The sequence below is a fragment of the Oncorhynchus gorbuscha genome, linkage group LG11, assembly GCF_021184085.1.
Source record: "Oncorhynchus gorbuscha isolate QuinsamMale2020 ecotype Even-year linkage group LG11, OgorEven_v1.0, whole genome shotgun sequence".
In the NCBI taxonomy this organism is placed as follows: Eukaryota; Metazoa; Chordata; class Actinopteri; order Salmoniformes; family Salmonidae; genus Oncorhynchus; species Oncorhynchus gorbuscha.
This window is the reverse complement of record NC_060183.1, coordinates 59,940,066-59,965,600: the sequence shown is the minus strand read 5'-3', so window position 1 is coordinate 59,965,600 and position 25,535 is coordinate 59,940,066. Positions and strand designations below refer to the sequence as shown.

The window sequence follows — 25,535 nt, the reverse complement described above, 5'->3', positions numbered from 1 at the left end:
TATAAACGTATGATTATGTGGATAATATAATATGAGGTGGCGTGAAAGTGGTTTGTACCCCAGTTAGTCACCTGGCCAGTGTATTGTATTACAACCTCTGCTATATAATATAGACTCATGCCCAGGCAGAGAGAATAGTGAGGGGGGACAGGGAGACAGGAGTAGGAAGCAGAGGAAGAGGGATGACTAAGAGAAATATTTGTGGCATCTGGGCAATATGACCAATAATGATCCATTTGAAAAAGTTATGTGCCATCTACATATCCATTAATACCTGTAAATAGCTGAAGGTTCTTCATTGATTTAATGTCCTTTGCAGGAACATTGGTACAGTTTTACTCCATTGTTGATGTTTACATCATTAAATTGGGTGCAGTTAACCTCTGTACATAACCAGAGACACAATTACTCAATAGCCCCGCATATATAATCATAATTACAAAGTCATTAATCAGAAGATTAAACAACTGTCAGCAAAACAATGATAAACTAAATGAAACACTGATGTGACTCACAGCGTTGTGCATACATCTTCATTTGATTGTAAGTCATCAATTCGGATTTGTTTTATATTAGCATTTAAATGGTTCTCATTGACTGGACCCATGCGATAAGCCCCCATCTCTTCTTTCTTCCTCTCTCGATCATTCTCTCATCCTCTACTCATACTCTCTCCATCACTCTCTCACCTTCTTTGTCCTTCATCCAGGGATTCCAGGGCATTGCTGGAGAGCCAGGTCCAGATGGCCGTTCAGGCCCTCTGGTGAGTCTAGCATGAGTAGACAGCACTATTGCAACCAATACTGATTTAGTGTTGGGGACTTAGGCCATCATCACACACAGAGTGCAGTGTTATTGACTACTGTCCCACGACAGGGCCCACCTGGACGGACAGGACCAACAGGTATCCCTGGGCCACTGGGAGAGAGGGTAAGTGACACATTTAAGATGGATGTGATTGATGTGATTCTCAAATAGGACAGGTTTGAACCGCGTGTGTGTGTGTTGCTGTCTCTCTGCATCAGGGCTTCACCGGGAAGGAAGGTGTCGAGGGACCCCAGGGGCCAGTAGGCATGTATGTAAGTGATGCTTCTGTAGGGCCTACTGGGCAAGGGGTTTGACCGACACACTGAAAATGTCTCTGTTTGGTATTTTTGACAGATGACACTGCAATGTCATCCTGTGTGTGCAACTTAGCTTATTTATGTTACCAGTCCTGTGTTTTTCGTCCCCCAGGGTTTCCCGGGTAGCATGGGAATGCGTGGCACAAATGGTCACACCGGACATAGGGTAAGGACACAGTATTTGAGTCATGAAATCAGTGGACATTATTCCAAATGGCCACCCCAGACCTGTGGGCCTCAATTTATACCAACAGCATCACATTGTGTATTTCCTTTCAAATGTGTAATGGTTGGTGTGGTGGACTGTATGTTGGTGTCCCAGGGGGAGACTGGTGTAAGAGGCCTGTCTGGTCTTACTGGGAAGTCTGGATCTCCAGTAAGTAACTGTGCTGTTGTTAACAAGTCCACATACAGTATGTGACAAGTCCTTGTAGACAACTTCATTGAGTCTGTTGTTAGTTTAAATGATGTGTGTATTGAGCCTGTTCTGACTGGGCTGTATTTTATAGGGTGTATCAGGACCTCATGGGGATAGAGGCCCTCCGGGACCTCAGGTGAGATCAACAGGAATCACATACCAAAACTACATTTCCTAAATATCTTGAAAAATCTATCTGTAATGTAATCCATGCCTTTCAATGGTGTCTCTGGGTTTTCTCCTCAGGGCCGGCTAGGGGATCTGGGACGCACAGGGCTAGAAGGTCCACAGGTAAATTACAGCAGAACAGGCCTTTTCACTACTCCCTCAGCAGTTCTTATAGATCCATGCTCTATACACTGCCAATATATAGTTAGTCTTGCTTGGCCAGACCAATAGTGTAGACACAATACACAATGGGAACAAGACAAATAGATGAAGCTACTCACCTGTCTGTGTGTTCCAGGGCCCCTCGGGTCTGCAGGGCTCAGATGGAGCCACGGGGAAACCGGGACCAAGGGGAAGCAGGGGGCCTCCGGGGCCACAAGGCTCTAACGGACCAGCAGGAATCCTAGTGGGTACTACTTTGCAGACACTGCTCTCTTCTCCTCTCCTCCTAAACAACCTCTGAGGACTGTAACCTCTGTACACACTAAAAAGTGTGTAATGGTTCTATATCGTGCCAAATAAGGGTTCTTTGGCTTGTCACCATAGCGGGTACATTTTTGGTGCAATATAGAACCCTTTTTTTGAATGTTCTATAAAAAAAGATGCTCATAAAGTTTTGAATGGAAACCTTTATGGTGCTATAAATAACCATTTTTTAAGGTTCTACAAATAACCATTAAAAAAGTGTAATGATCTTCGTCTGTTGTTTGTAGAAAGTCAGACCGAAATGCAGCGTGTAGGTTACTCATGACTTTTAATGAAGCTAATACAGTACATGAAATAACGAAGAAGAAAACAACAAACGAATGAAACTAATACAGCCTATCTGGTGACTAACACTAAGACAGGTACAATCACCCACGAAATACAACGCGCACTCAGGCTACCTAAATACGGTTCCCAATCCGAGACAACTAGAATCAGCTGACTCCAATTAGGAATCGCCTCAGGCAGCCAAGCCTAACTAGACACACCCCTAATAATACACACTCCCAATTAATACAAACCCTAATACGAAAATACAACATATAAACCCATGTCACACCCTGGCCTACCCAAACATATAACAAAAACACAAGATACAATGACCAAGGCGTGACAAAAAGGTTATTTAAAGCACCAAAAAAGGGTTGTAACCATCTCAATGGTTCTACAAATAACTTTTTGAACGTCCATACAGAGTTTTGTATTATATTATATTGTTAAAATTCCATAGGTGTCTGGAATGGCTGGGGGTCCATGAGGAGAAAATTGAGAACCACTGATTTAGTCAACAGTTCTCAGTTGACACAGGGCCTTACGTTACTCTTTCACAAGACACTGTTGCTGGCCATGCTCATATTTTACATGTAACGACATAACACAACAGATTAGATCAACTGGAATTGACACTCTCACTCACAGTTGCACAAAAAGAGCTGTGAGCAAATCGTGCCCCAAAATTTTCTAATGAGCCGCCACGCCTACTTTTTAATTATCACTAAATGAAAGAACCATTTTCTGAATGGCAAATAACCATTGAACGGCTCAAAGCATTCTTTGAGTCATTATGGCTCCACATAAAACCATCTCCCTTACCAAAGAACCCTAGAATTGTGTTTTTTTCTAAGTGTGTAGAACCTCTATAGAACCTCCTAAACTCCTAGACTATGGGACATTAAGTCTCTGATGCCTGTTGGATGCATTTTATGTCAGGCTTCAGTGGGTGAATTCAATACATTTATTTGTAATTTATTACATGGCTTACGATTCAAAGCCCATTGGATGCTTATTTGGCTTGGGATGCCAAGCACAGCCCTTTAGCTTGGACATTAATATTCATCATTGTCACAGTTGTAAACATGTATACAGTACCAGTCAACAGTTTGGACACACCTACTCATTCCTGAATTTTTATTTATTTGTACTATTTTCTACATTGTAGAATAATAGTGAAGACATCAAAACAACAAAATAATAAATATGGAATCATGTAGTAACCAAACAATATATTTTATATTTGAGTGCAACTACATCTGCGATCCTGTGCATGTGGATAAATAAACATGTAATCAAAAAATGTAATCTGTGTTCCATTGTGATGCTTTGTTGTCCTTCTTTTTAAACCTTGTATGGTCCATCCTCAGGGAATGACAGGTGCTGGTGGACTAATTGGACCAGCGGGGGAAAGAGGAGAAATGGTAAGTACAGCAATTGTAATAGATGATAATGATATATCTAGGGTTGCAAAATTCTGGTAACTTTCCCAAAATGTTCCAGGTTTTCAAGAAATCCTGGATAATCCTGGTTCCTGCTTATTCCCTGATTTAGGAATGTTACCACAATTTTGCACCCCTAAATACAGTTGAGGTCGGAAGTTTACATACACATTAGCCAAATTTAATCAGAGTACAAATTCCCTGATTTAGGTCAGTTAGGATCACCACTTTATTTTAAGAATGCGAAATGTCAGAATAATAGTAGACAGAATGATTTATTTCAGCTTTTATTTCTTTCATCACATTCCCAGTGGGTCAGAAGTTTACATACACTTAATTAGTATTTGGTAGCATTGCCTTTAAATGATTTAACTTGGGTCAAAAGTTTTGGGTAGCCTTCGACAAGCGTCCCACAACAACTTGGGTGAATTTTGGCCCATTCCTCCTGACAGAGCTGGTGAGCAGAGTCTGGTTTATAGGCCTCCTTGCTCGCACACACTTTTTCAGTTCTGCCCACAAATGTTCTATAGGATCGAGGTCAGGGCTTTGTGATGGCCACTTCAGTACCTTGACTTTGTTGTCCTTAAACCATTTTGCCACAACTTTGGAAGTATGCTTGGGGTCATTGTTCATTTGGAAGACCCATTTGCGAACAAGCTTTAACTTCCTGACTGATGTCTTGAGATGTTGCTTCAATATATCCACATCATTTTTCCTCGTGATGCCATTTATTTAGTGAAGTGCACCAGTCCATCCTGCAGCAAAGCACCCCCACAACATGATGCTGGCACCCTCGTGCTTCACGGTTGGGATGTTGTTCTTCGGCTTGCAAGCCCCCAAGCTCCCATTTTCCTCCAAACATAACGATGGTCATTATGGCCAAACAGTTCTATTTTTGTTTCATCAGACCAGAGGATATTTCTCCAAAAAGTATGATCTTTGTCCCCATGTGCAGTTGCAAACCGTAGTCTGGCTTTTTTATGGCGGTTTTGGAGCAGTGGCTTCTTCCTCGCTGAGCAGCCTTTCAGGTTATGTCGATATAGGACTCATTTTACTGTGGATATGGGTACTTTTGTCCCTGTTTCCTCCAGCATCTTCACAAGGTCCTTTGCTGTTGTTCTGGGATTGATTTGCACTTTTCGCACCAAAGTACGTTCATCTCTAGGAGACAGAATGCGTCTCCTTCCTGAGCGGTATGATGGCTGCATGGTCCCATGGTGTATAGTACTTGTGTACTATTGTTTGTACAGATGAACATGGTACCTTCAGGGGTTTGAAAATTGCTTCCAAGGATGAACCAGACTTGTGGAGGTCTACAATTTTTTTTCTGAGGTCTTGGCTGATTTATTTTGATTTTCCCATGATGTCAAGCAGAGGCACTGAGTTTGAAGGTAGGCCTTGAAATACATCCACAGGTACACCTCCAATTGACTCAAATTATGTCAATTAGCCTATCAGAAGCTTCTAAAGCCATGACATCATTTTCAGGAATTTTCCAAGCTGTTTAAACGCACAGTCAACTTAGTGTATGTAAACTTCAGGCCCACTGGGGTTGTGATACAGTTAATTATAAGTGAAATAATCTGTCTGTAAACAATTGTTGCAAAAATTACCGACTTGCCAAAATGATAGTTTGTTAACAAGAAATGTGTGGAGTGGTTGAAAAACAAGATTTAATGACTCCAACCTAAGTGTATGTAAACTTCTGACTTCAACTGTATGTATAATCTAGCAATTTGTGATGTGTGTTAAACCACGCTTTTTTGGAACATCACAGGGTATGCTGGGACCTTCTGGTGATCTAGGTCCTCCTGGACTGGATGGCGAACAGGTTTGTAGGACACACTCCCAACAGGAACTCTGTGGTCTCAGCCAGGTGAGTTTTTTGACAGTTCTCTTCCATTTCCTCTTTCCAGGGCACTCCTGGCCAATCAGGGTTGGAGGGGCAAACAGGAACAAATGGGGAAAAGGTTGGTGATAGTGACACTATGATGCCTAAACAAACACCTAGAGATATATTTCACCATCTTTCACGCCTCACTACTTCTTCTACTTCATGTGTATTCCAGGGAGACCTAGGGCCTTGTGGGAAACGTGGTCCTCCAGGGCAGGCTGGAGCTCGAGGTCTACAAGGACTCAAAGGGTTACAAGGCTCTCCTGGACCAATGGGAATTGAGGTGAGCACCGTCACCTGCCTATGGCATTGGACATCTACTGTACATACCTGAACCATCACCTGTAGATTCTCACATGTGTACCAAGTACACATCCATTTACCCAGGCATCATACACACAACCAGACCATACACATACAGTATACTCAGCAGTGTACAGTAATACAAGAGGTGTCTCTTTGGTTCTCAGGGTGATGTTGGACCTCTTGGCGTTGCTGGTGGTCCAGGTTCCAAAGGGGAGAAGGTTAACAAACACTGACTTTTCGGCACTCAGTGATTTACATATTTAAGCCATCAATATAAATGTGCTGTGTGTACAGTATATTGCATATCTATTCATTGATTAACATTTGTGTGTTTGACACAAATTTTTGACAGGGCCATATAAGTGTTGGTTGTGGTTACAAACAAGTTGAAATCTGGTTGAAATAAAGTAATTACAAATGGGTTGAGATCTGGTTGAAATAGTCATTACAAAACAGGTTGAAATATGGTTGAAATAGCATCATTACAAATAGGTTGAATTGTGGTTGAAATAACCTCATTACAAACAGTTTAAAATTTGGTAGAAATTACATCATGGACCAGAGACTCTGGGTTCGAGCCCAGGCTCTGTCGCAGCTGGCCGCGACTGGGAGGTCCGTGGGGCGACGCACAATTGGCCTAGCATCGTCGGGGTTAGGGAGGGTTTGGCCGGTAGGGATATCCTTGTCTCATCGCGTGCTATAGACTCCTGTGGTGGGCCGGGCACAGTGCATGCTAACCAGGTCGCCAGGTGCACAGTGTTTCCTCCGACACATTGGTGCGGCTGGCTTCCGGGTTGGATGCGCGCTGTGTTAAGAAGCAGTGCGGCTTGGTTGGGTTGTGTTACGCATGGCTTTTGACCTTCGTCTCTCCCGAGCCCGTAAAGGAGTTGTAGCGATGAGACAAGATAGTAACTACTAATAATTGGATACCACGAAATTGGGGAGAAAATGGGGTAGATTTCAAAACATAAAAAAAAAAAAATAATAACTTACATCATGGTGATGTCTGACTGACATGGCTGTTATTTGTAGGGTGATGTGGGGCCTCTGGGGCCCACAGGGCGGGAGGGTCCATGGGGGACCTTGGGGCAAAATGGGGAGAAGGGACCAAAAGGAGAGAAGGGCCACATCGGACTTATGGTGAGTGCCCAGATGCCAATACATAATGAGCTGCACATTCTAGTTAATGTTTTGAAACCATGAAACGGAATCAACAGAAGTGATTTTCAATATGATTTTTGAGACGTGGCTTTGGGTGATCAATTTGATGACTGGTACATCACCTCTGTTCTGTATCCACCAGAGTCAGTCAGGATTCATGGGAGAAATAGGACCTGCAGGCTTGTCAGGGCTACAGGTGAGTCAGGAAGTGACATGTTTTTTTTACAAGCATCAGATACTATATATGTCACTCAGAGTAAAAAATACATTTTAAAAAGTTGACATTAACTGGCATTGATCAATGTCCATTTTTGCACAATTTCTTTCCCAATAGGTTAAATCAAATCAAATCAAATGTATTTATATAGCCCTTCGTACATCAGCTGATATCTCAAAGTGCTGTACAGAAACCCAGCCTAAAACCCCAAACAGCAAGCAATGCAGGTGTAGAAGCACGGTGGCTAGGAAAAACTTCAGAGAAAGGCCAAAACCTAGGAAGAAACCTAGAGAGGAACCAGAATAGGGTCCAGTATGCAGCTTGAAGTTTTAGAGGCCATGATTATTTTCATCATTGTGTCAAGAGATATAGTACTAAAACACTTGAGCGTCTCTCTTGATCCTAGGTCCTGGCAGAGTTGTGCAGACTCAGGACAACTGAGCTTTGAAGGAATATGCAGATTTAAAGAGGAGTCCGTAATTTGCTTTCTAATAATCATGATCTTTTCCTCAAAGAAGTTCATGAATTCATCACTGCTAAAGTGAAAGTCATCCTCTCTTGGGAATGCTGCTTTTTAGTTAGCTTTGCGACAGTATCAAAAAGTAATTTCGGATTGTTCTTATTTTCCTCAATTAAGTTAGAAAAATAGGATGATCGAGCAGCAGTAAGGGCTCTTCGGTACTGCACGGTACTGTCTTTCCAAGCTAGTCTGAAGACTTCCAGTTTGGTGTGGCGCCATTTCCAATTTTCTGGAAGCTTGCTTCAGAGCTCGGGTATTTTCTGTGTACCAGGGAGCTAGTTTCTTATGAGAAATGTTTTTAGTTTTTAGGGGTGCAACTGCATCTAGGGTATTGCGCAAGGTTAAATTGAGTTTCCCAGTTAGGTGGTTAACTGATTTTTGTCCTCTGGCGTCCTTGGGTTAGACTTCTCTGCTCTGTTAGGCCCTTTCTCGATTAATTTTTCCTCGACTCCTCACACCCACTTTTCTTGCTTCTTTCTCAAAACCCATTGGAGAAGAAGTGAGGGACCTTGAATCTTCTCCTCCAGTATGGTTGAGGAGGAAGCAAGGAGATCGGATGCAAGGAATCGGGGAAACACTCAGGTTTGCGATGAGTGTTGTCAGGATGTACAGTGATCCGTTGGTCTCTTCTATTTCTTCCCAGGGTATTATGGGCCATAGGGGGCCTCCAGGGCCTGATGGACCTCAAGGAGAGAAGGTAATATCTTAATTCCCTGGCCTGCACACAAAATGGAGTAGCAATTCAGGATAGGGAAATTATAAACGCTTCCATCTATAATTCCATTTTTTTTTCTCCCCAGGGGGAGTCTGGGCCTAGCAGAGTCATCGGACCTCAAGGCAAAACAGGACCTCCGGTAAGGGTCGCTTCATAACCTAAGTGCATGGTGATTATCCATTTGTCCTTTTGGTCTGATTTCATGTTGTCTTGTTGTTGTATTCTAAGGGGGTGGCTGGACTTCAAGGAGTCAGAGGTGACAGAGGGAAGCCAGGACCACAGGTCAGTGTCTCACTGTCTCTTAGACCATGGTCTAGTCAAGTCAGCCATGTTCCCAGTGATTCTCCTATGAATAACATTGTCCATGTGCTGGTGTGGTATCTATTGCAGGGTCCAGTAGGGAAGGTTGGGACTGAGGGAGACTTGGGCCATAAAGGTGAGCCAGGACTAGATGGAGAGAAAGGGGAGCCAGGGGGACCGGGCGAGCCAGGAGAACAGGTGAGCCCATTCAGTGTTGCAGTCAGTCTGGCCCCTAAAGCAAGTCCAATGTTCATGGGAAATAGACAGTAGACCATTTAACCCCAATTTAATGTCTGGTTTTATTATGAATATCATTTTCAAAATATACTGTACTAAATAAAAAATAGTCTACAATGTATGTTTGGATTTTGTAATTGTCTCTCTAGGGGGTTGATGGTCTGCCAGGCATCAGAGGGCCCCCAGCACTTCTTGGTTTGGAGGTAAAGAACAGCAACATCTTAGCCTGGTCCCAGATCTGCTTGTATACTTGCCAGCTCCATTGCTCATTATCAAGTCAAACATGTCCCGCACTCAGGCTATGTCCCGCACCTCATACACATATCTACCATTAACTCTGTATTATATTTTACTCTTTGCTTCTGCTTCATTCTTCCTTGTTTGTTGTCTCCTCTCCCACCACAGGGGCCACAGGGTGAGGTGGGAGCCCAGGGGCCAGAAGGTCCCCTAGGGGCATTGGTGAGTTCACAAACACAGGGGTGGGGCAAAGGGATGCCACAGATTATGTAATTAGTTCATTATGCTCTTATAGCAACCGGTGTCCGTCTAAGTTTATTATTTAGCCGATATTGATGACCTCAAGCAGTGTCAAATGGGCATATTGTGATATTGAAAAACTAGCAGCACTACCAGAAGGTCACTGATATATTCTACCCTATTATCTTTCTCTGACATCTGGTAAGTTTCTTTAAGTCATTCTACTGTGTTGAATGTTTCAGGGTGTCAGGGGAAACCCAGGACCTGAGGGAAAACAGGGACTGAAAGGAGAGAAGGTGAGATCAGGATTCTCTGTTTCTCTATTGTTCTCTTCTCTTCTTGTGCTGTGAAACCCAGTCTCAGGTGCCATATTCTCCTCACCTCTCTGGGGACACTCATGCATACAGAGAGGCTAGACTAGGTCCCCCTGTTTGTTGATGCTGTGTTTTCTCTACAGGGAGATGACGGCAGAGATGGATCACCTGGAAAGACAGGTCACATCGGAAGGAGTGTAAGAGCCCCTTCCTTCAATCCATTCAATGTAACAGTGGAAATAAAAGGGGTGTATTCTAGAAAGATAACAAATATTATTCAGGTTCCTGAATGAAAGATGAGGGATGCATCCCAACTGGTGCCCTGTTCCATATATACATGACACGCTATTCCCTTTATTGTGCATTACTTTTGAGTGGACTATAAAGGGAATAGGGTGTCATTTAGGAGACGACCGATATGTGTCAGTGTGTTTTACCCTGTGTGTATTGCCTCGTTCACCGACATTGTAAACATCCACAGGGGAAAAGAGGCAAGGCTGGAATCAGAGCCACAAGAGGAGAGAGAGGACCAAAGGTCAGATGTTGGGTGATGTGAAGGGTCACACACACATACACAACGATCTCTTAACCATGATACTATAATATTTCATGGCGTGCACCAACATTTCCTGTCATTCCTACAGGGAGAGAGGGGAGATGTGGGATTGACTGGTGTTCCAGGATGGGTGGGGTCTATTGTAAGTCCAACAGATTTCTACTCTCATCAATTAGGACTGTCGTCATCTATTTCACTATTTCATAATTCAATCCCAGGCAGGAGAGTCTCTTACGTACTTCTCCTTTGTCAGAAATATTATTTGATTAGAGAAAAGGATGTTGAAAGCAATGCATTGCTACATGATAATGCTTTAGATCAGCTGATGATTGATACACAACTGATGGATGTCTTTTTTCTCTCAGGGAATCCCAGGCTTGAGAGGAGACAGGGGGGATCAGGGTGAAAAAGGGAGTGAGGTATGAATAGATCAGGCTGAATTATTGATACGAGTGAATTTGGAGAGAAATGCACTGTGAAGACTTCACCCTCTGTGTTCCTCTCCCCACAGGGAGAAAAGGGGAACATAGGGCCGCTCGGTCTGCCAGGGCGTGATGGCCTAAAGGTACTTCTGGTTCTGACTTCTGTGTGAAAAACTTCTGGCATTCATAAAAAGTCTCCAGATCAGCACTCTTAATCTGAGACACTACAAACGAGCCCTGGTGTCGGGTTTAACACCATAGAAAAACGACATACTGACAGGTTTGGCAACAATCTAGAAATATGACGTTTCCTAAAATACTCTGCTGTAAATAGTAGATGGGCTGTGACAGACGTAAGTTTTACAAGGTAATCAGGGTCCTGTTGGGGTGCCAGGACAGACAGACTGGCTAACTTGATGTTTTACAGAGTAGTCTGTTTCCTGTTGGGGTGCCAGGACAGACAGACTGACTAACTTTATGTTTTACAGGGTAGTCTGGGTCCTGTTGGGGTGCCAGGACAGACAGACTGACTAACTTTATGTTTTACAGGGTAGTCTGGGTCCTGTTGGGGTGCCAGGACAGACAGACTGACTAACTTTATGTTTTACAGAGTAGTCTGGGTCCTGTTGGGATGCCAGGACAGACAGACTGAGTAACTTTATGTTTTACAGAGTAGTCTGGGTCCTGTTGGGGTGCCAGGACAGACAGACTGACTAACTTTATGTTTTACAGGGTAGTCTGGGTCCTGTTGGGGTGCCAGGACAGACAGACTGACTAACTTTTTTGTTTTACAGGGTAGTCTGGGTCCTGTTGGGGTGCCAGGACAGACAGACTGACTAACTTTATGTTTTACAGGGTAGTCTGGGTCCTGTTGGGGTGCCAGGACAGGTGGGCCCAAAGGGAGATCAGGTAAAACAACACTATCTGAACACACTGTTCCTCTCAAAACATCTATAGCAAGAACTCTCTATGATAACACCATATCCACTCGTAACAATTGCCAAAAGCCATGATGAGGCTCATTCAATCTAAACTGATCTATCAGAGTTTTGATTCCTTTTACTTTCTGAAAAGATTGATTGATAACTTTTCATTGACGTTTCATTATCTATTATTTCCCACCAGGGGAATATTGGACCGTCTGGGCCAAGAGGAACACCTGGGATGCCAGGACTACCTGTAAGTCCCCCTTCTGGATAATCTCAGAAATATTTTCTCAAGCCCTTTTAAATCTTCCCGCATTTGACATTTCAGTCATTTAGCAGTCATTTAGCAGACACACTTATCCAGAGTGACTTACAGGAGCAAATAGGGTTAAGTGCCTTGCTCAAGGGCACATCAACAGATTTTTCACCTAGTTGGCTCGGGGATTCGAACCGGTGACATTTCGATTAATGGCAAAACACTCACTGCCGCCCAAATGGCCCTCTATTCCTTATGTATTTATTATAGAATAGGGTGCCATTTGGGGCACAGCCAACGGGAAATCAAAGGTTCTTGCGAGGACAAACGAGCACTAGACCACAAAGTTCATCTTTCAGCCACGTAGCTTAACAACCCCCCTGTCTATTAACCATCAAGACGAAGACTATGCATGCTTCATCGAGGCGTTATTATCACGATTAGGATAACGTCTCGAATTCCATTTTAATTGCAGACTGTCTTAATAAGCAACTCTGTTAACTCAAGTCCATTTCCTTATTATCACCAGACTGTCCTGCCATTATACCATTCTCTCCGGGTTTAGCTATAGATTATTACTCTTTTCAACTTGTGGCCATTGAAGACGCCATTGCCTCGCCTCTAAAAGCAGTGAAGCTGTGGCTAATGTGATCGTAATGCAGCGAATAAGAGGGCATTGAAAGATTGAAACAGCTGTTCGTGCAGAGCAGTGTGCTTCAGAACTGATATTCAAACTCATCTCCTTTTATTCTCTCTTTATCTCTAGGGTTTGTTTGGCGAGAAGGTATGATATAACATCTTATTTTCTCGTCTTTTCAAATCATACACACATTATCTTCTTTCAAAACCAAACCCCATGTAGAGTTGTGTGTTAGCTTTGTCTCACAGTGTCTAGATTGAAAGAAAACATTCACAACCACATCATGTCATCACACTGGAAGATACTAAGGAACGTAATAGGAAGTGTGCATTTCCTCATCAAATTACATTTGAATATGCCATTGCAAGTATGGAATGGTATAAGTCCACTCTCATCGCACTATCGGCTGTATTTCCATAGGGTTTGAAAGGCTTTGAGGGATTTCCTGGGCAACCTGGGACAAGGGGCCTGCCGGTAAGTGACACTGATTTCATACGCATTGGTTCATTGACCACAGAGACTCAATACCATTGCATCCATTACACAGCACTTAAGGTTGCAAAATTCTGGTTACTTTCCCAAAATTCCCAGGATTTCCAGAAATCCTGCTTGGAAGATTTCCCGATTTCCTGCATATTACCACCTGATTGTAGCATTATTCCAACCAGGATATCTGGAAAACCTGGGAATTTTGGGAAAGTTACTGGAATTTTCCAACCCTAATCCCACTATTTTGTTGTGTTTGTTTCAGGGGGCACCTGGACTCCCAGGACTTCCAGGACCCTCAGTAAACATGACCCTTGCTCAACTCAAGGCAAGTAATTTAAGATCAGCAAGTAGGTCTGTGTCTCAAGTTGTATTCCCTACCTATTGCACTACTTTTGGGATGCAGATATAATAGGCCATTATAATAATAATAATATATGCCATTTAGCAGACGCTTTTATCCAAAGCGACTTACAGTCATGTGTGCATACATTCTATGTATGGGCCATTAGATGAACTGGTGGAAGGAATAACTCCATAATGATCATATCATTCTCATCACCATTGTAGGACCTTCAGTACCTGTCAGATAAGCCCAACTACCCCCTGATCCAGACCCTGCTGGACTCTCTGCACCAGGACCTGAGGCTGCTGGTAGACCCCCCTGATGGCAGCAAGGAGCACCCTTCCACCACCTGCATGGAGCTGTGGCTCTGCCACCCAGACTACGCCAGCGGTCAGAAACCCTCTGTCTATACCTGTACTGTATATCTATAACCCAAAGCTAATTTAAAGGCACATAAGAATGGCCACAGCATCCTAATCTCAGGACTCTCACGTTTTAAATGCAAATTAGAATCAATAAGTGCATCGAAGACGTCGTCCCCACAGTGACCAAACGTACATATCCCAACCAGAAGCCATGGATTACAGGCAACGTTCGCACCAAGCTAAAGGCTAGAGCTGCCGCTTTCAAGGAGCACGACACTAATCCAGACGCTAATAAGAAATCTCGCTATACCCTCAGACAAACCATCAAACAGGCAAAGCATCAATACAGGACTAAGATTGAATCATACTATACTGGCTCTGATGCTCGGCGGATGTGGCAGGGCTTGCAAACTATTATGGACTACAAAGAGAAACCTAGCCATGAGCTAACCAGTAATGCGAGCCTACCAGACAGGCTAAATTCATTTTATGCTTGCTTCGAGGCAAGCAACACTGAAGCATGCATGAGTAATATATAATAATATATGCCATTTAGCAGACGCTTTTATCCAAAGCGACTTACAGTCATGTGTGCATACATTCTACGTATGGGTGGTCCCGGGGATCGAGCCCACTACCCTGGCGTTAGAAGCGCCATGCTCTACCAACTGAGCTACACAGGACCACATGAGAGTACCAGCTGTTCCAGACGACTGTGATCACGCTTTCCGTAGCCGATGTGAGTGAGTGTCTTCACTGACATTTTCAACCTCTCCCTGACCTCTCCCTCTGTAATACCTACATGTTTCAAGCAGACCGCCATAGTCTCTGTGCCCAAGAAAGTGAAGTTAACCTGCCTAAATGACTACCGCCCCGTAGCACTCACGTCGGTAGACATGAAGTGCTTTGAAAGGCTGGTCTTGCCTCACATCAACACCAATCATCCCGGAAACGCTAGACCCACTCCAATTGCTTACCGCCCCAAGAGATCCACAGATTACGCAATCTCAATCGCACTCCACACTTCCCTTTCCCACATGGACAAAAGGAACACCTATGTGAGAATGCTGTTCAATGACTACAGCTCATCATTCAACACCATAGTGCCCACAAAGCTCATCACTAAGCTAAGGACCCTGGGACTAAACACCTCCCTCTGAAACTGGATCCTGCATGCTTAGTTCCCTCCTGTACTCCCTGTTCACCCACGACTGCGTTGCCAAGCATGACTCCAGCACCATCATTAAGTTTGGTGACGACACAACAGTGGTAGGCCTGATAGTCTACAGGGAGGAGGTCAGAGACCTGGCAGTGTGGTGCCATTACAACAACCTCTCCCTCAACGTGAGAAGGGTACGACAGTGCCTTTTCCCCCTCAGGAGACTGAAAAAATTTGGCATGGGTCCCTAGTTCCTCCAAGTTCTACAGCTGCACCATCGAGAGCATCCTGGCGAGTTGCATCACCTGGTATAGCAACTGCTCTGCATCCGACCATAAGGTACTACGGAGGGTAGTGCGTACGGCCAAGTAAATCACTGGGGCCAAGCTTCCTGCCATCCAGGACCTATATAATAGGCGGTGTCAGAGAAAGGCCAAAAAAGTGTCAGACTCCAATCACCCAGGTCATAGACTGTTCTCTCTGCTACCGCACAGCAAGCTGTACCGGAGTGTCATGTCTAGGTCTAATATGCTCCTTAACAGCGTCTACCCCAAAGCCATAAGACCGCTGAACGATTAATTAAATGGCCACCCGGAATATTTGCATTGACCCCCCCCTTTGTTTTACATTTACATTTACATTTAAGTCATTTAGCAGACGCTCTTATCCAGAGCGACTTACAAATTGGTGCATTCACCTTATGACATTACATTTACATTTACATTTACATTTAAGTCATTTAGCAGACGCTCTTATCCAGAGCGACTTACAAATTGGTGCATTCACCTTATGACATCCAGTGGAACAGTCACTTTCCAATAGTGCATCTAAATCTTAAAGGGGGGGGGGGTGAGAGGGATTACTTATCCTATCCTAGGTATTCCTTAAAGAGGTGGGGTTTCAGGTGTCTCCGGAAGGTGGTGATTGACTCCGCTGTCCTGGCGTCGTGAGGGAGTTTGTTCCACAAGTGGGGGGCCAGAGCAGCGAACAGTTTTGACTGGGCTGAGCGGGAGCTGTACTTCCTCAGTGGTAGGGAGGCGAGCAGGCCAGAGGTGGATGAACGCAGTGCCCTTGTTTGGGTGTAGGGCCTGATCAGAGCCTGGAGGTACTGAGGTGCCGTTCCCCTCACAGCTCCGTAGGCAAGCACCATGGTCTTGTAGCGGATGCGAGCTTCAACTGGAAGCCAGTGGAGAGAGCGGAGGAGCGGGGTGACGTGAGAGAACTTGGGAAGGTTGAACACCAGACGGGCTGCGGCGTTCTGGATGAGTTGTAGGGGTTTAATGGCACAGGCAGGGAGCCCAGCCAACAGCGAGTTGCAGTAATCCAGACGGGAGATGACAAGTGCCTGGATTAGGACCTGCGCCGCTTCCTGTGTGAGGCAGGGTCGTACTCTGCGGATGTTGTAGAGCATGAACCTACAGGAACGGGCCACCGCCTTGATGTTAGTTGAGAACGACAGGGTGTTGTCTAGGATCACGCCAAGGTTCTTAGCGCTCTGGGAGGAGGACACAATGGAGTTGTCAACCGTGATGGCGAGATCATGGAACGGGCTGTCCTTCCCGGGAGGAAGAGCAGCTCCGTCTTGCCGAGGTTCAGCTTGAGGTGGTGATCCGTCATCCACACTGATATGTCTGCCAGACATGCAGAGATGCGATTCGCCACCTGGTCATCAGAAGGGGGAAAGGAGAAGATTAATTGTGTGTCGTCTGCATAGCAATGATAGGAGAGACCATGTGAGGTTATGACAGAGCCAAGTGACTTGGTGTATAGCGAGAATAGGAGAGGGCCTAGAACAGAGCCCTGGGGGACACCAGTGGTGAGAGCGCGTGGTGAGGAGACAGATTCTCGCCACGCCACCTGGTAGGAGCGACCTGTCAGGTAGGACGCAATCCAAGCGTGGGCCGCGCCGGAGATGCCCAACTCGGAGAGGGTGGAGAGGAGGATCTGATGGTTCACAGTATCGAAGGCAGCCGATAGATCTAGAAGGATGAGAGCAGAGGAGAGAGAGTTAGCTTTAGCAGTGCGGAGCGCCTCCGTGATACAGAGGAGAGCAGTCTCAGTTGAATGACTAGTCTTGAAACCTGACTGATTTGGATCAAGAAGGTCATTCAGAGAGAGATAGCGGGAGAGCTGGCCAAGGACGGCACGTTCAAGAGTTTTGGAGAGAAAAGAAAGAAGGGATACTGGTCTGTAGTTGTTGACATCGGAGGGATCGAGTGTAGGTTTTTTCAGAAGGGGTGCAACTCTCGCTCTCTTGAAGACGGAAGGGACGTAGCCAGCGGTCAGGGATGAGTTGATGAGCGAGGTGAGGTAAGGGAGAAGGTCTCCGGAAATGGTCTGGAGAAGAGAGGAGGGGATAGGGTCAAGCGGGCAGGTTGTTGGGCGGCCGGCCGTCACAAGACGCGAGATTTCATCTGGAGAGAGAGGGAGAAAGAGGTCAGACCACAGGGTAGGGCAGTGTGAGCAGAACCAGCGGTGTCGTTTGACTTAGCAAACGAGGATCGGATGTCGTCGACCTTCTTTTCAAAATGGTTGACGAAGTCATCTGCAGAGAGGGAGGAGGGGGGAGGGGAGGAGGATTCAGGAGGGAGGAGAAGGTGGCAAAGAGCTTCCTAGGGTTAGAGGCAGATGCTTGGAATTTAGAGTGGTAGAAAGTGGCTTTAGCAGCAGAGACAGAGGAGGAAAATGTAGAGAGGAGGGAGTGAAAGGATGCCAGGTCCGCAGGGAGGCAAGTTTTCCTCCATTTCCGCTCGGCTGCCCGGAGCCCTGTTCTGTGAGCTCGCAATGAGTCATCGAGCCACGGAGCGGGAGGGGAGGACCGAGCCGGCCTGGAGGATAGGGGACATAGATAGTCAAAGGATGCAGAGAGGGAGGAGAGGAGGGTTGAGGAGGCAGAATCAGGAGATAGGTTGGAGAAGGTTTGAGCAGAGGGAAGAGATGATAGGATGGAAGAGGAGAGAGTAGCGGGGGAGAGAGAGCGAAGGTTGGGACGGCGCGATACCATCCGAGTAGGGGCAGTGTGGGAGGTGTTGGATGAGAGCGAGAGGGAAAAGGATACAAGGTAGTGGTCGGAGACTTGGAGGGGAGTTGCAATGAGGTTAGTGGAAGAACAGCATCTAGTAAAGATGAGGTCGAGCGTATTGCCTGCCTTGTGAGTAGGGGGGGAAGGTGAGAGGGTGAGGTCAAAAGAGGAGAGGAGTGGAAAGAAGGAGGCAGAGAGGAATGAGTCAAAGGTAGACGTGGGGAGGTTAAAGTCGCCCAGAACTGTGAGAGGTGAGCCGTCCTCAGGAAAGGAGCTTATCAAGGCATCAAGCTCATTGATGAACTCTCCGAGGGAACCTGGAGGGCGATAAATGATAAGGATGTTAAGCTTGAAAGGGCTGGTAACTGTGACAGCAGTTTTTACACTGCTGCTACTCAAATCAAAATCAAATCAAATTTATTTACATAGCCCTTCGTACATCAGCTGATATCTCAAATGCTATACAAAAACCCAGCCTAAAACCCCAAACAGCAAGCAATGCAGGTGTAGAAGCACAGTGGCTAGGAAAAACTCCCTAGAAAGGCCAAAACCTAGGAAGAAACCTAGAGAGGAACCAGGCTATGTGGGGTGGCCAGTCCTCTTCTGGCTGTGCCGGGTGGAGATTATAACAGAACATGGCCAAGATGTTCAAATGTTCATGAGTGACCAGCATGGTCCAATAATAATAAGGCAGGACAGTTGAAACTGGAGCAGCAGCACGGCCAGGTGGACTGGGGACAGCAAGGAGTCATCATGTCAGGTATTCCCGAGGCACGGTCCTAGGGCTCAGGTCCTCCGAGAGAGAGAGAGAAAGAAAGAGGGAATTAGAGAGAGCACACTTAAATTCACACAGGACACCGAATAGGACAGGAGAAGTACTCCAGATATAACAAACTGACCCTAGCCCCGATACATAAACTACTGCAGCATAAATACTGGAGGCTGAGACAGGAGGGGTCAGGAGACACTGTGGTCCCATCTGAGGACACCCCCGGATAGGGCCAAACAGGAAGGATATAACCCCACCCACTTTGCCAAAGCACAGCCCCTACACCACTAGAGGGATATCTTCTACCACCAACTTACCATTCTGAGACAAGGCCGAGTATAGCCCACAAAGATCTCCGCCACTGCACAACCCAAACAGGAAGATCACATCAGTGACTCAACCCACTCAAGTGACGCACCCCTCCTAGGGATAGTATGAAAGAGCCCCAGTAAGCCAGTGACTCAGCCCCTGTAATAGGGTTAGAGGGTTAGGGTTAGGGTTAGAGAATCCCAGTGGAAAGAGGGGAACCGGCCAGGCAGAGACAGCAAGGGTGGTTCGTTGCTCCAGAGCCTTTCCGTTCACCTTCCCACTCCTGGGCCAGACTACACTCAATCATATGACCCACTGAAGAGATGAGTCTTCAGTAAAGACTTAAAGGTTGAGACCGAGTTTGCATCTCTTACATGGGAAGGCAGACCATTCCATAAAAATGGAGCTCTATAGGAGAAATCCCTGCCTCCAGCTGTTTGCTTAGAAATTCTAGGGACAATTAGGAGGCCTGCGTCTTGTGACCGTAGCGTACGTGTAGGTATGTACGGCAGGACCAAATTAGAGAGATAGTTAGGAGCAAGCCCATGTAATGCTTTGTAGGTTACAGTAAAACCTTTAAATCAGCCCTTGCCTTGCTACTCACTGTTTATTATCTATGCATAGTAACTTTACTCCTACTTACATGTGCAAATGACCTTGACTAACCTGTACCCCCTGTATATACAGTGTAGCCTCTTTATTGTTATTTTATTGTGTTACTTTTCATTTTTAATTTAGTTTATTTAATAAAAAATGTCTTAAGTAAGCAAGCATTTCACAGTAAGGTCTATCTATACCTCGGTGCATGTGACAAATACAATTTGATTTGATTTAGAACCTGTTGGGCCTTTCAACGTATAAGTAATCACTAGAGAATGTGTTCCTAGAGAATGTGTCCCTAAAGAATGTGTCCCTAGAGAAGTACCCGCAAGAGAATGTGTTCCTAGAGAAGTACCCGCTAGAGAATGTGTTCCTAGAGAATGTGTCCCTAGAGAATGTGTCCCTAAAGAATGTGTCCCTAGAGAAGTACCCGCAAGAGAATGTGTTCCTAGAGAAGTACCCGCTAGAGAATGTGTTCCTAGAGAATGTGTCCCTAGAGAATGTGTCCCTAAAGAATGTGTCCCTAGAGAAGTACCCGCAAGAGAATGTGTTCCTAGAGAAGTACCCGCTAGAGAATGTGTTCCTAGAGAATGTGTCCCTAGAGAATGTGTCCCTAAAGAATGTGTCCCTAGAGAAGAACCCGCTAGAGAATGTGTTCCTAGAGAATGTGTCCCTAGAGAATGTGTCCCTAGAGAATGTGTCCCTAAAGAATGTGTCCCTAGAGAAGTACCCGCTAGAGAATGTGTTCCTAGAGAATGTGTCCCTAAAGAATGTGTCCCCAGAGAAGTACCCGCAAGAGAATGTGTCCCTAGAGAATATTTCCCTAGAGAAGTGCACGCTAGAGAATGTGTCCCTATTCACTCATTTTCATATGAAAACTAGTGAATATACAGGAGCTTTTCAGGTCAGGATGAGGGTACACTAACTCTGAGGTTATGGTTGCTGTGTGTCTGTACAGGGATGTATTATATTGACCCCAACCAGGGCAGCCCCAATGATGCTCTCCTAGTCTACTGCAACTTCTCTGGCACACCCGCACAGACCTGCCTTCACCCCCGAGACGCCCAGGTAGACAACAACATCATCAGTACCCCACACAACTCACCTCTCACCCTCACACCTCTTTATTTATCCCTCAGTGGGGATGCTCCTGCAATACCAAATACAGCAGGTGGCTACAGCATAATGTATGAATAATGTTTGTATCATTTATGATAGGAATCCAATAGATTGTTTTGCCTTTGAGCTAAATGCTAATATCAAGGACTGTGAACAGACACATTTTTAAGTGATTTGCCTCCAGATATCAGTGTCAACGTTTTAGAACTCAAGACATCAAGCATTGTATGTCTGACAATTGAAACCTAATGTCCACAATCATATTCATACTTAATACCCATACTCATACATAATCAGAATTGTTTATACCTGTAGATGACCATGAAGGCCTGGCTAAAGGATTCAGAGACAAACAGCTCGTTCCAATGGCTCAGCAAGCAGGAACAAGGATTTCAGGTTTACTGTTATCTCTTTCATGATATCATTCTCTATCACTCTCTCATTCTCCTCTTTGATGCACGCTCTTCCTCAGCCTGTCATACTCTCTCTCCTCTGTCAACTATTCTCTGAACATGCCAATTCATAGTTACTTCAATTCAATAACAAATGCATCAATTGGCTGTTTTCAATTTGTACTGGTGTCTCTCAGACTGTCATAGCAGAGGTATAAAGTATAATTGTTCACAAACAACCACTCCGTCTCCCCTGGCCACTGGCAGTTCTATTACCCAGGGGCCAATGTGGTTCAGATGCGTTTCCTGAGGTTGCAGAGTTGGAAAGCCGTGCAAAGGATCATCTACTCATGCCACCCGGGACACAGGCTGGGTCACACAGACAGAGAGGTCAAGTTCCTGGCAGACACAAGGAGGCAGAGTTTCTTGGGAGCACTTAAAGATTGCATGGTACATTGATTTTGATGCAATAGACAAACATTTATTTAAATATTTCACCCATTGTTAAAGTAACTGTATCATTAAAGATATACAATATCTGCATATCAAGCATGTAAGACATCTGTTTGCAGGATTTCTGATGCTTATCCCAGGCCAACTGTGTTACTGATTCAACTGTGTTACTGATTCAATTGTGTTACTGTTTCAACTTTATTACTGATTCAAATGTGTTACTGATTCAACTATTTCTGATTCACTGTGTTTCTGTGTTTTTGCTGGGACAGCCTGGAGAAGAGGTGGATTCGCAGGAGCCGCGGGAGTCTGTGTTTGAATTTGAGGACCTCAACCTGCTTCCTGTGAGAGATGTGGCTGTCTTCGGGGGTGGAAACTTCACACATGAATTTGGCTTCACCGTCGGGCCCATCTGTTTCAGCTAGAGAGGGAGAGAGGGGGCCCTTATTACTCCTTTTCCACTTGCTTGGACTCACAGAGCCAGGATAAGAGCCTGTGTTCAGGACCCCAATACATCTAGAGAACAAGAGGACAAAGGGAATCGCTCTACCATTTTGTGAGGGCATCACTCCTCTTTCCATGTGATATATTTGTTGGAGAACATCGATCAATTCTCTTGTCGACTGGCTCCACATAAATTACTCTTTGAGAGGGCATCAACTTCCACAGGCTCAAATTCTTTTGGACAATTGTATTTTTGTTTACAGAGACATATGTTGTGTAATGAATAATTTATATAATGTTGTTTTGATTTCTATATGTAATGGTTATTTAGAATTTTAGAACAGCAGTTTATGACGCTGTAAAGCCTTCCATTACAGCCAACAACTTATTTTGTATACAGATATTTAATCACTCTTTTGTTGCTGATAATTTTTCTGCACAGCAGGACATGCAAACGTGTAGTGTATTCGAATTTTAAAAAGGCTAAAGTTTGTCATTTCCATTTGAAAATGTCAGACTTTATTTGCCTTAACAAAACAAATGTATCAACCCCTAAAAAAATGTCCATTAATTACAATCCCACATAATAATTAACATTTCCTGTTGATGCAGGATTATTGTCCTGCTGTAGCAAACTGGCTCAAATGAGATGCTACATCTGTATGAACAGTCCTATGCCAGAATGGTCTGTTTTTTATCTGATGCAGTGGATTCAAGCGGTCAACAATGTGTTCTATTTGGACACGACTAATGTTGTCTTATGGGTCATCACTGCCCTTTCAAAAGGTGCTTACTGAGAAACCACTGCTTGTACTTGAGGAGGCCAAAAAACTTGCTGTTGAGTCGTTGATCTTGTTTCTTTAGATGAGATAAGAACCAATAGGTTCTAAAACCCTGATCTCTTGTAATGAACCTATTCCCTCCCTTTTGGCAGTGATTGGGGCAAGAAACCTTATTTCATTCATGCTTGACATGTTCTGTTACTGGCCTATTTCTTATTTGTAAAAAACGATGTACCACATACTGTCAGTGCTTGTTTCAGCTCATTCTTATGGTACAGTCTCAGGTACAGTCTTGATATTCAACACAGACACTGATGTGCACACTACGTGATGTGTATTATTAAAAACATAACTCTTTTGATGTGTTTTAAATCTGTTTTAGGTGTTCTAATAAAGGGGCATTATGTTGGGCTGCTGGCTCTCCTGCTTTAGCACTGAGCAATCACTTTCCGAGTCCTCTCTTTGTTCAACAAATTAAGTGCTGAGGCTCAAAGAAAAGCAGCATACACTGTAGCTGCTCAGCAAAGCTAGGATTGCTGAAGAGGTGGTTTCATTGGCCTGTGTTCACAAAACATTTTAGTGTAGGAGTGCTGATCAAGGATCAGTTTAGCCTATTAGATCATAAATATATGGATTTGGGGACCTGATCCTCGATCAGCCCTCCTACTCTGAGACTGTGAATATGGGCCATTGAGAACAGTGCATTTAATATTTTCAGTCACAGAACAATTCAGTGCTGTAGTGGTCTGTCTCTATGTGTAACGGTCAACCAACGAACAGGGAATTCAGGAAGGTCTCAGGGAGCGTTCAGTCTTAGCATGCAGTAGCTTGCATAAAGGAATATGTATTATGTTACGTCTTATAAGTACTCAACCCTAAATCAGTAGCCACCTTCCATTACAAACTCCAGAAAGAACTTTTCAAGCATTGCTGATATTCGGTGCATGTGACAGATAACATTTGATTTGATTTCTCAGGAACAATGTTCAGGATTTATTAGAAAGTCAATGTATTATTAATTTATCCAATTTTTTTGGTATCCTAAACACATGCAATTAGTAGCCTAACATCAACATTCAACATGATTGCCTTTGCTGGCTGAGACTGATCATTGGTGCTTTTTTAGTTTTAGTTTTATAAAAATGATCATCATTTGATTTTATGTTATTATTGTCAGGAAATTATATACTAGACATGTTTATACCTGTGTATGATTCAGCATCTCATTCAGAGAAATGTATTAGCTACATTTAAAAAATCACATAACTGTATTCTGTACTTTCATATTTGTAAGTCGCTCTGGATAAGAGCGTCTGCTAAATGACTTAAATGTAAATGTATCAACTATAGCCCAAAATACCATGGGTTTATTTAAAATAAACGGTTTCTTGATTCTTAAAAAGGTTAATGATGCTTAATCTCCATAGGTAGACCGGTTGCCTCCCACAATGTAAACAATGTTTCAGTTGCTCTTGGTCTAGGATTTCCAAGACTAGCTTGTGCTTTGTTCAATGTCAGAAAGTATGGGCATAGACAGTACGGTATGTTAGTATGGGTTAACGCACGCGTAACCAGTGATGACGCGGCCTCGAGTCATGTGACCCACACTGAACTGTCACTGGTGAGTTGTGTTTACGAGGATGCAACTGCTGCTAAACTATCATTTTCATCAGTTGAGGTTTGTAAAAATCTACTACACTGGGCACCCGAATGTAGCTAAACGTTGGTCTTTGCAAAACCGTCCACTGTTTGGAAGCAAACGAAAAGTAAAAAAGAGAACGTTAGCTAACAAGCTAGCTTGCCATGTTACATGGGATAATGAAAGGTATTCTTTCTTCACTTGCGAGAAATGTGGATAAATTCTCAAAAGTAGCGTTACAAGTCAACAATTGGATAGCAAATATATTCGGTTGTAGGTAGGGTTGACTGATTCAAGCAGTCCTTTCCTTTCTCCTCCTGCATAGCCAGAGTCACAGTTCCCAGATATTTGAAGTTCATTTTTGATCAGCTCTGTGCTACATCAGTTTCTTGAGTCTGACCATTTAATGGTCATTAGACAGAAAATCCTCTCTACAAAGGCATTTGAGCTTGGCACACTGAGGACAAATGAGACAATCCTGAACATGTTGATCAAGTTGGCTTTTCCTAGGTTTTGGAAAACTGCCTACTTCTCACGGGTGGATTTTGTGGTATCCTGTCTGGCTTTCTGTATTTCTTCCTGGCTAGCACAACACTCTTCATAGAGTTGGTCCATACTGACTGTCTCTGTCATTTTGAGGGCAACCACCTGCTCCAGGTCAGTGAAGGAGAGATCCTCATAGAGGCCGATCAGTTTCACCAATACATGTTCTGGTGAAAAATCAAACCACTTGTCAATGTATGTAATGACAGTGTCATAGAACTTCAAAGTCCTGTTGCTGCTTGGACCTTTGTGCTGACA

At 44.3% G+C, this 25,535-nt stretch overlaps 2 protein-coding genes across 2 annotated transcripts in view; both read left to right on the top strand.

Moving 5' to 3' along the window:
- Nucleotides 1–6,465, top strand: part of LOC124049045 (collagen alpha-1(I) chain-like) — a 134,975-nt gene extending 128,510 nt beyond the window's left edge. The window contains exons 32-44 of the mRNA XM_046370348.1: nucleotides 710–763; nucleotides 877–930; nucleotides 1,026–1,079; nucleotides 1,237–1,290; nucleotides 1,447–1,500; nucleotides 1,634–1,678; nucleotides 1,789–1,833; nucleotides 2,009–2,116; nucleotides 3,837–3,890; nucleotides 5,686–5,739; nucleotides 5,825–5,878; nucleotides 5,978–6,085; nucleotides 6,273–6,465. Of these exons, the coding sequence (XP_046226304.1) occupies nucleotides 710–763; nucleotides 877–930; nucleotides 1,026–1,079; nucleotides 1,237–1,290; nucleotides 1,447–1,500; nucleotides 1,634–1,678; nucleotides 1,789–1,833; nucleotides 2,009–2,116; nucleotides 3,837–3,890; nucleotides 5,686–5,739; nucleotides 5,825–5,878; nucleotides 5,978–6,085; nucleotides 6,273–6,341 (807 nt within the window). The 3' untranslated portion in view covers nucleotides 6,342–6,465. The remainder of the gene's footprint in view (nucleotides 1–709; nucleotides 764–876; nucleotides 931–1,025; nucleotides 1,080–1,236; nucleotides 1,291–1,446; nucleotides 1,501–1,633; nucleotides 1,679–1,788; nucleotides 1,834–2,008; nucleotides 2,117–3,836; nucleotides 3,891–5,685; nucleotides 5,740–5,824; nucleotides 5,879–5,977; nucleotides 6,086–6,272) is intronic.
- A 196-nt stretch (nucleotides 6,466–6,661) lies between these two features.
- LOC124047692 (collagen alpha-1(III) chain-like) lies at nucleotides 6,662–24,439 on the top strand. The gene is made up of 25 exons (XM_046368000.1): nucleotides 6,662–6,679; nucleotides 7,141–7,248; nucleotides 7,412–7,465; nucleotides 8,650–8,703; nucleotides 8,807–8,860; nucleotides 8,950–9,003; nucleotides 9,112–9,219; nucleotides 9,408–9,461; nucleotides 9,664–9,717; nucleotides 9,978–10,031; nucleotides 10,193–10,246; nucleotides 10,531–10,584; nucleotides 10,694–10,747; nucleotides 10,971–11,024; nucleotides 11,117–11,170; nucleotides 11,883–11,936; nucleotides 12,153–12,206; nucleotides 12,976–12,993; nucleotides 13,270–13,323; nucleotides 13,601–13,663; nucleotides 13,906–14,071; nucleotides 20,864–20,973; nucleotides 21,340–21,420; nucleotides 21,684–21,866; nucleotides 22,142–24,439. Exons 1-25 carry the CDS (start codon nucleotides 6,662–6,664, stop codon nucleotides 22,292–22,294), a joined length of 1,818 nt encoding a protein of 605 aa, XP_046223956.1. The 3' UTR covers nucleotides 22,295–24,439.
- Nucleotides 24,440–25,535: the final 1,096 nt, after the last annotated feature.

What these genes read in the sequence shown, in the direction of transcription:
- LOC124047692 (XM_046368000.1), top strand. An exon ending in AGGGCCACATCGGACTTATG is followed by an intron (nt 7,249 to 7,411) that starts GTGAGTGCCCAG and finishes TGTATCCACCAG; the next exon opens with AGTCAGTCAGGATTCATGGG. An exon ending in ATGGACCTCAAGGAGAGAAG is followed by an intron (nt 8,704 to 8,806) that starts GTAATATCTTAA and finishes TTTTCTCCCCAG; the next exon opens with GGGGAGTCTGGGCCTAGCAG.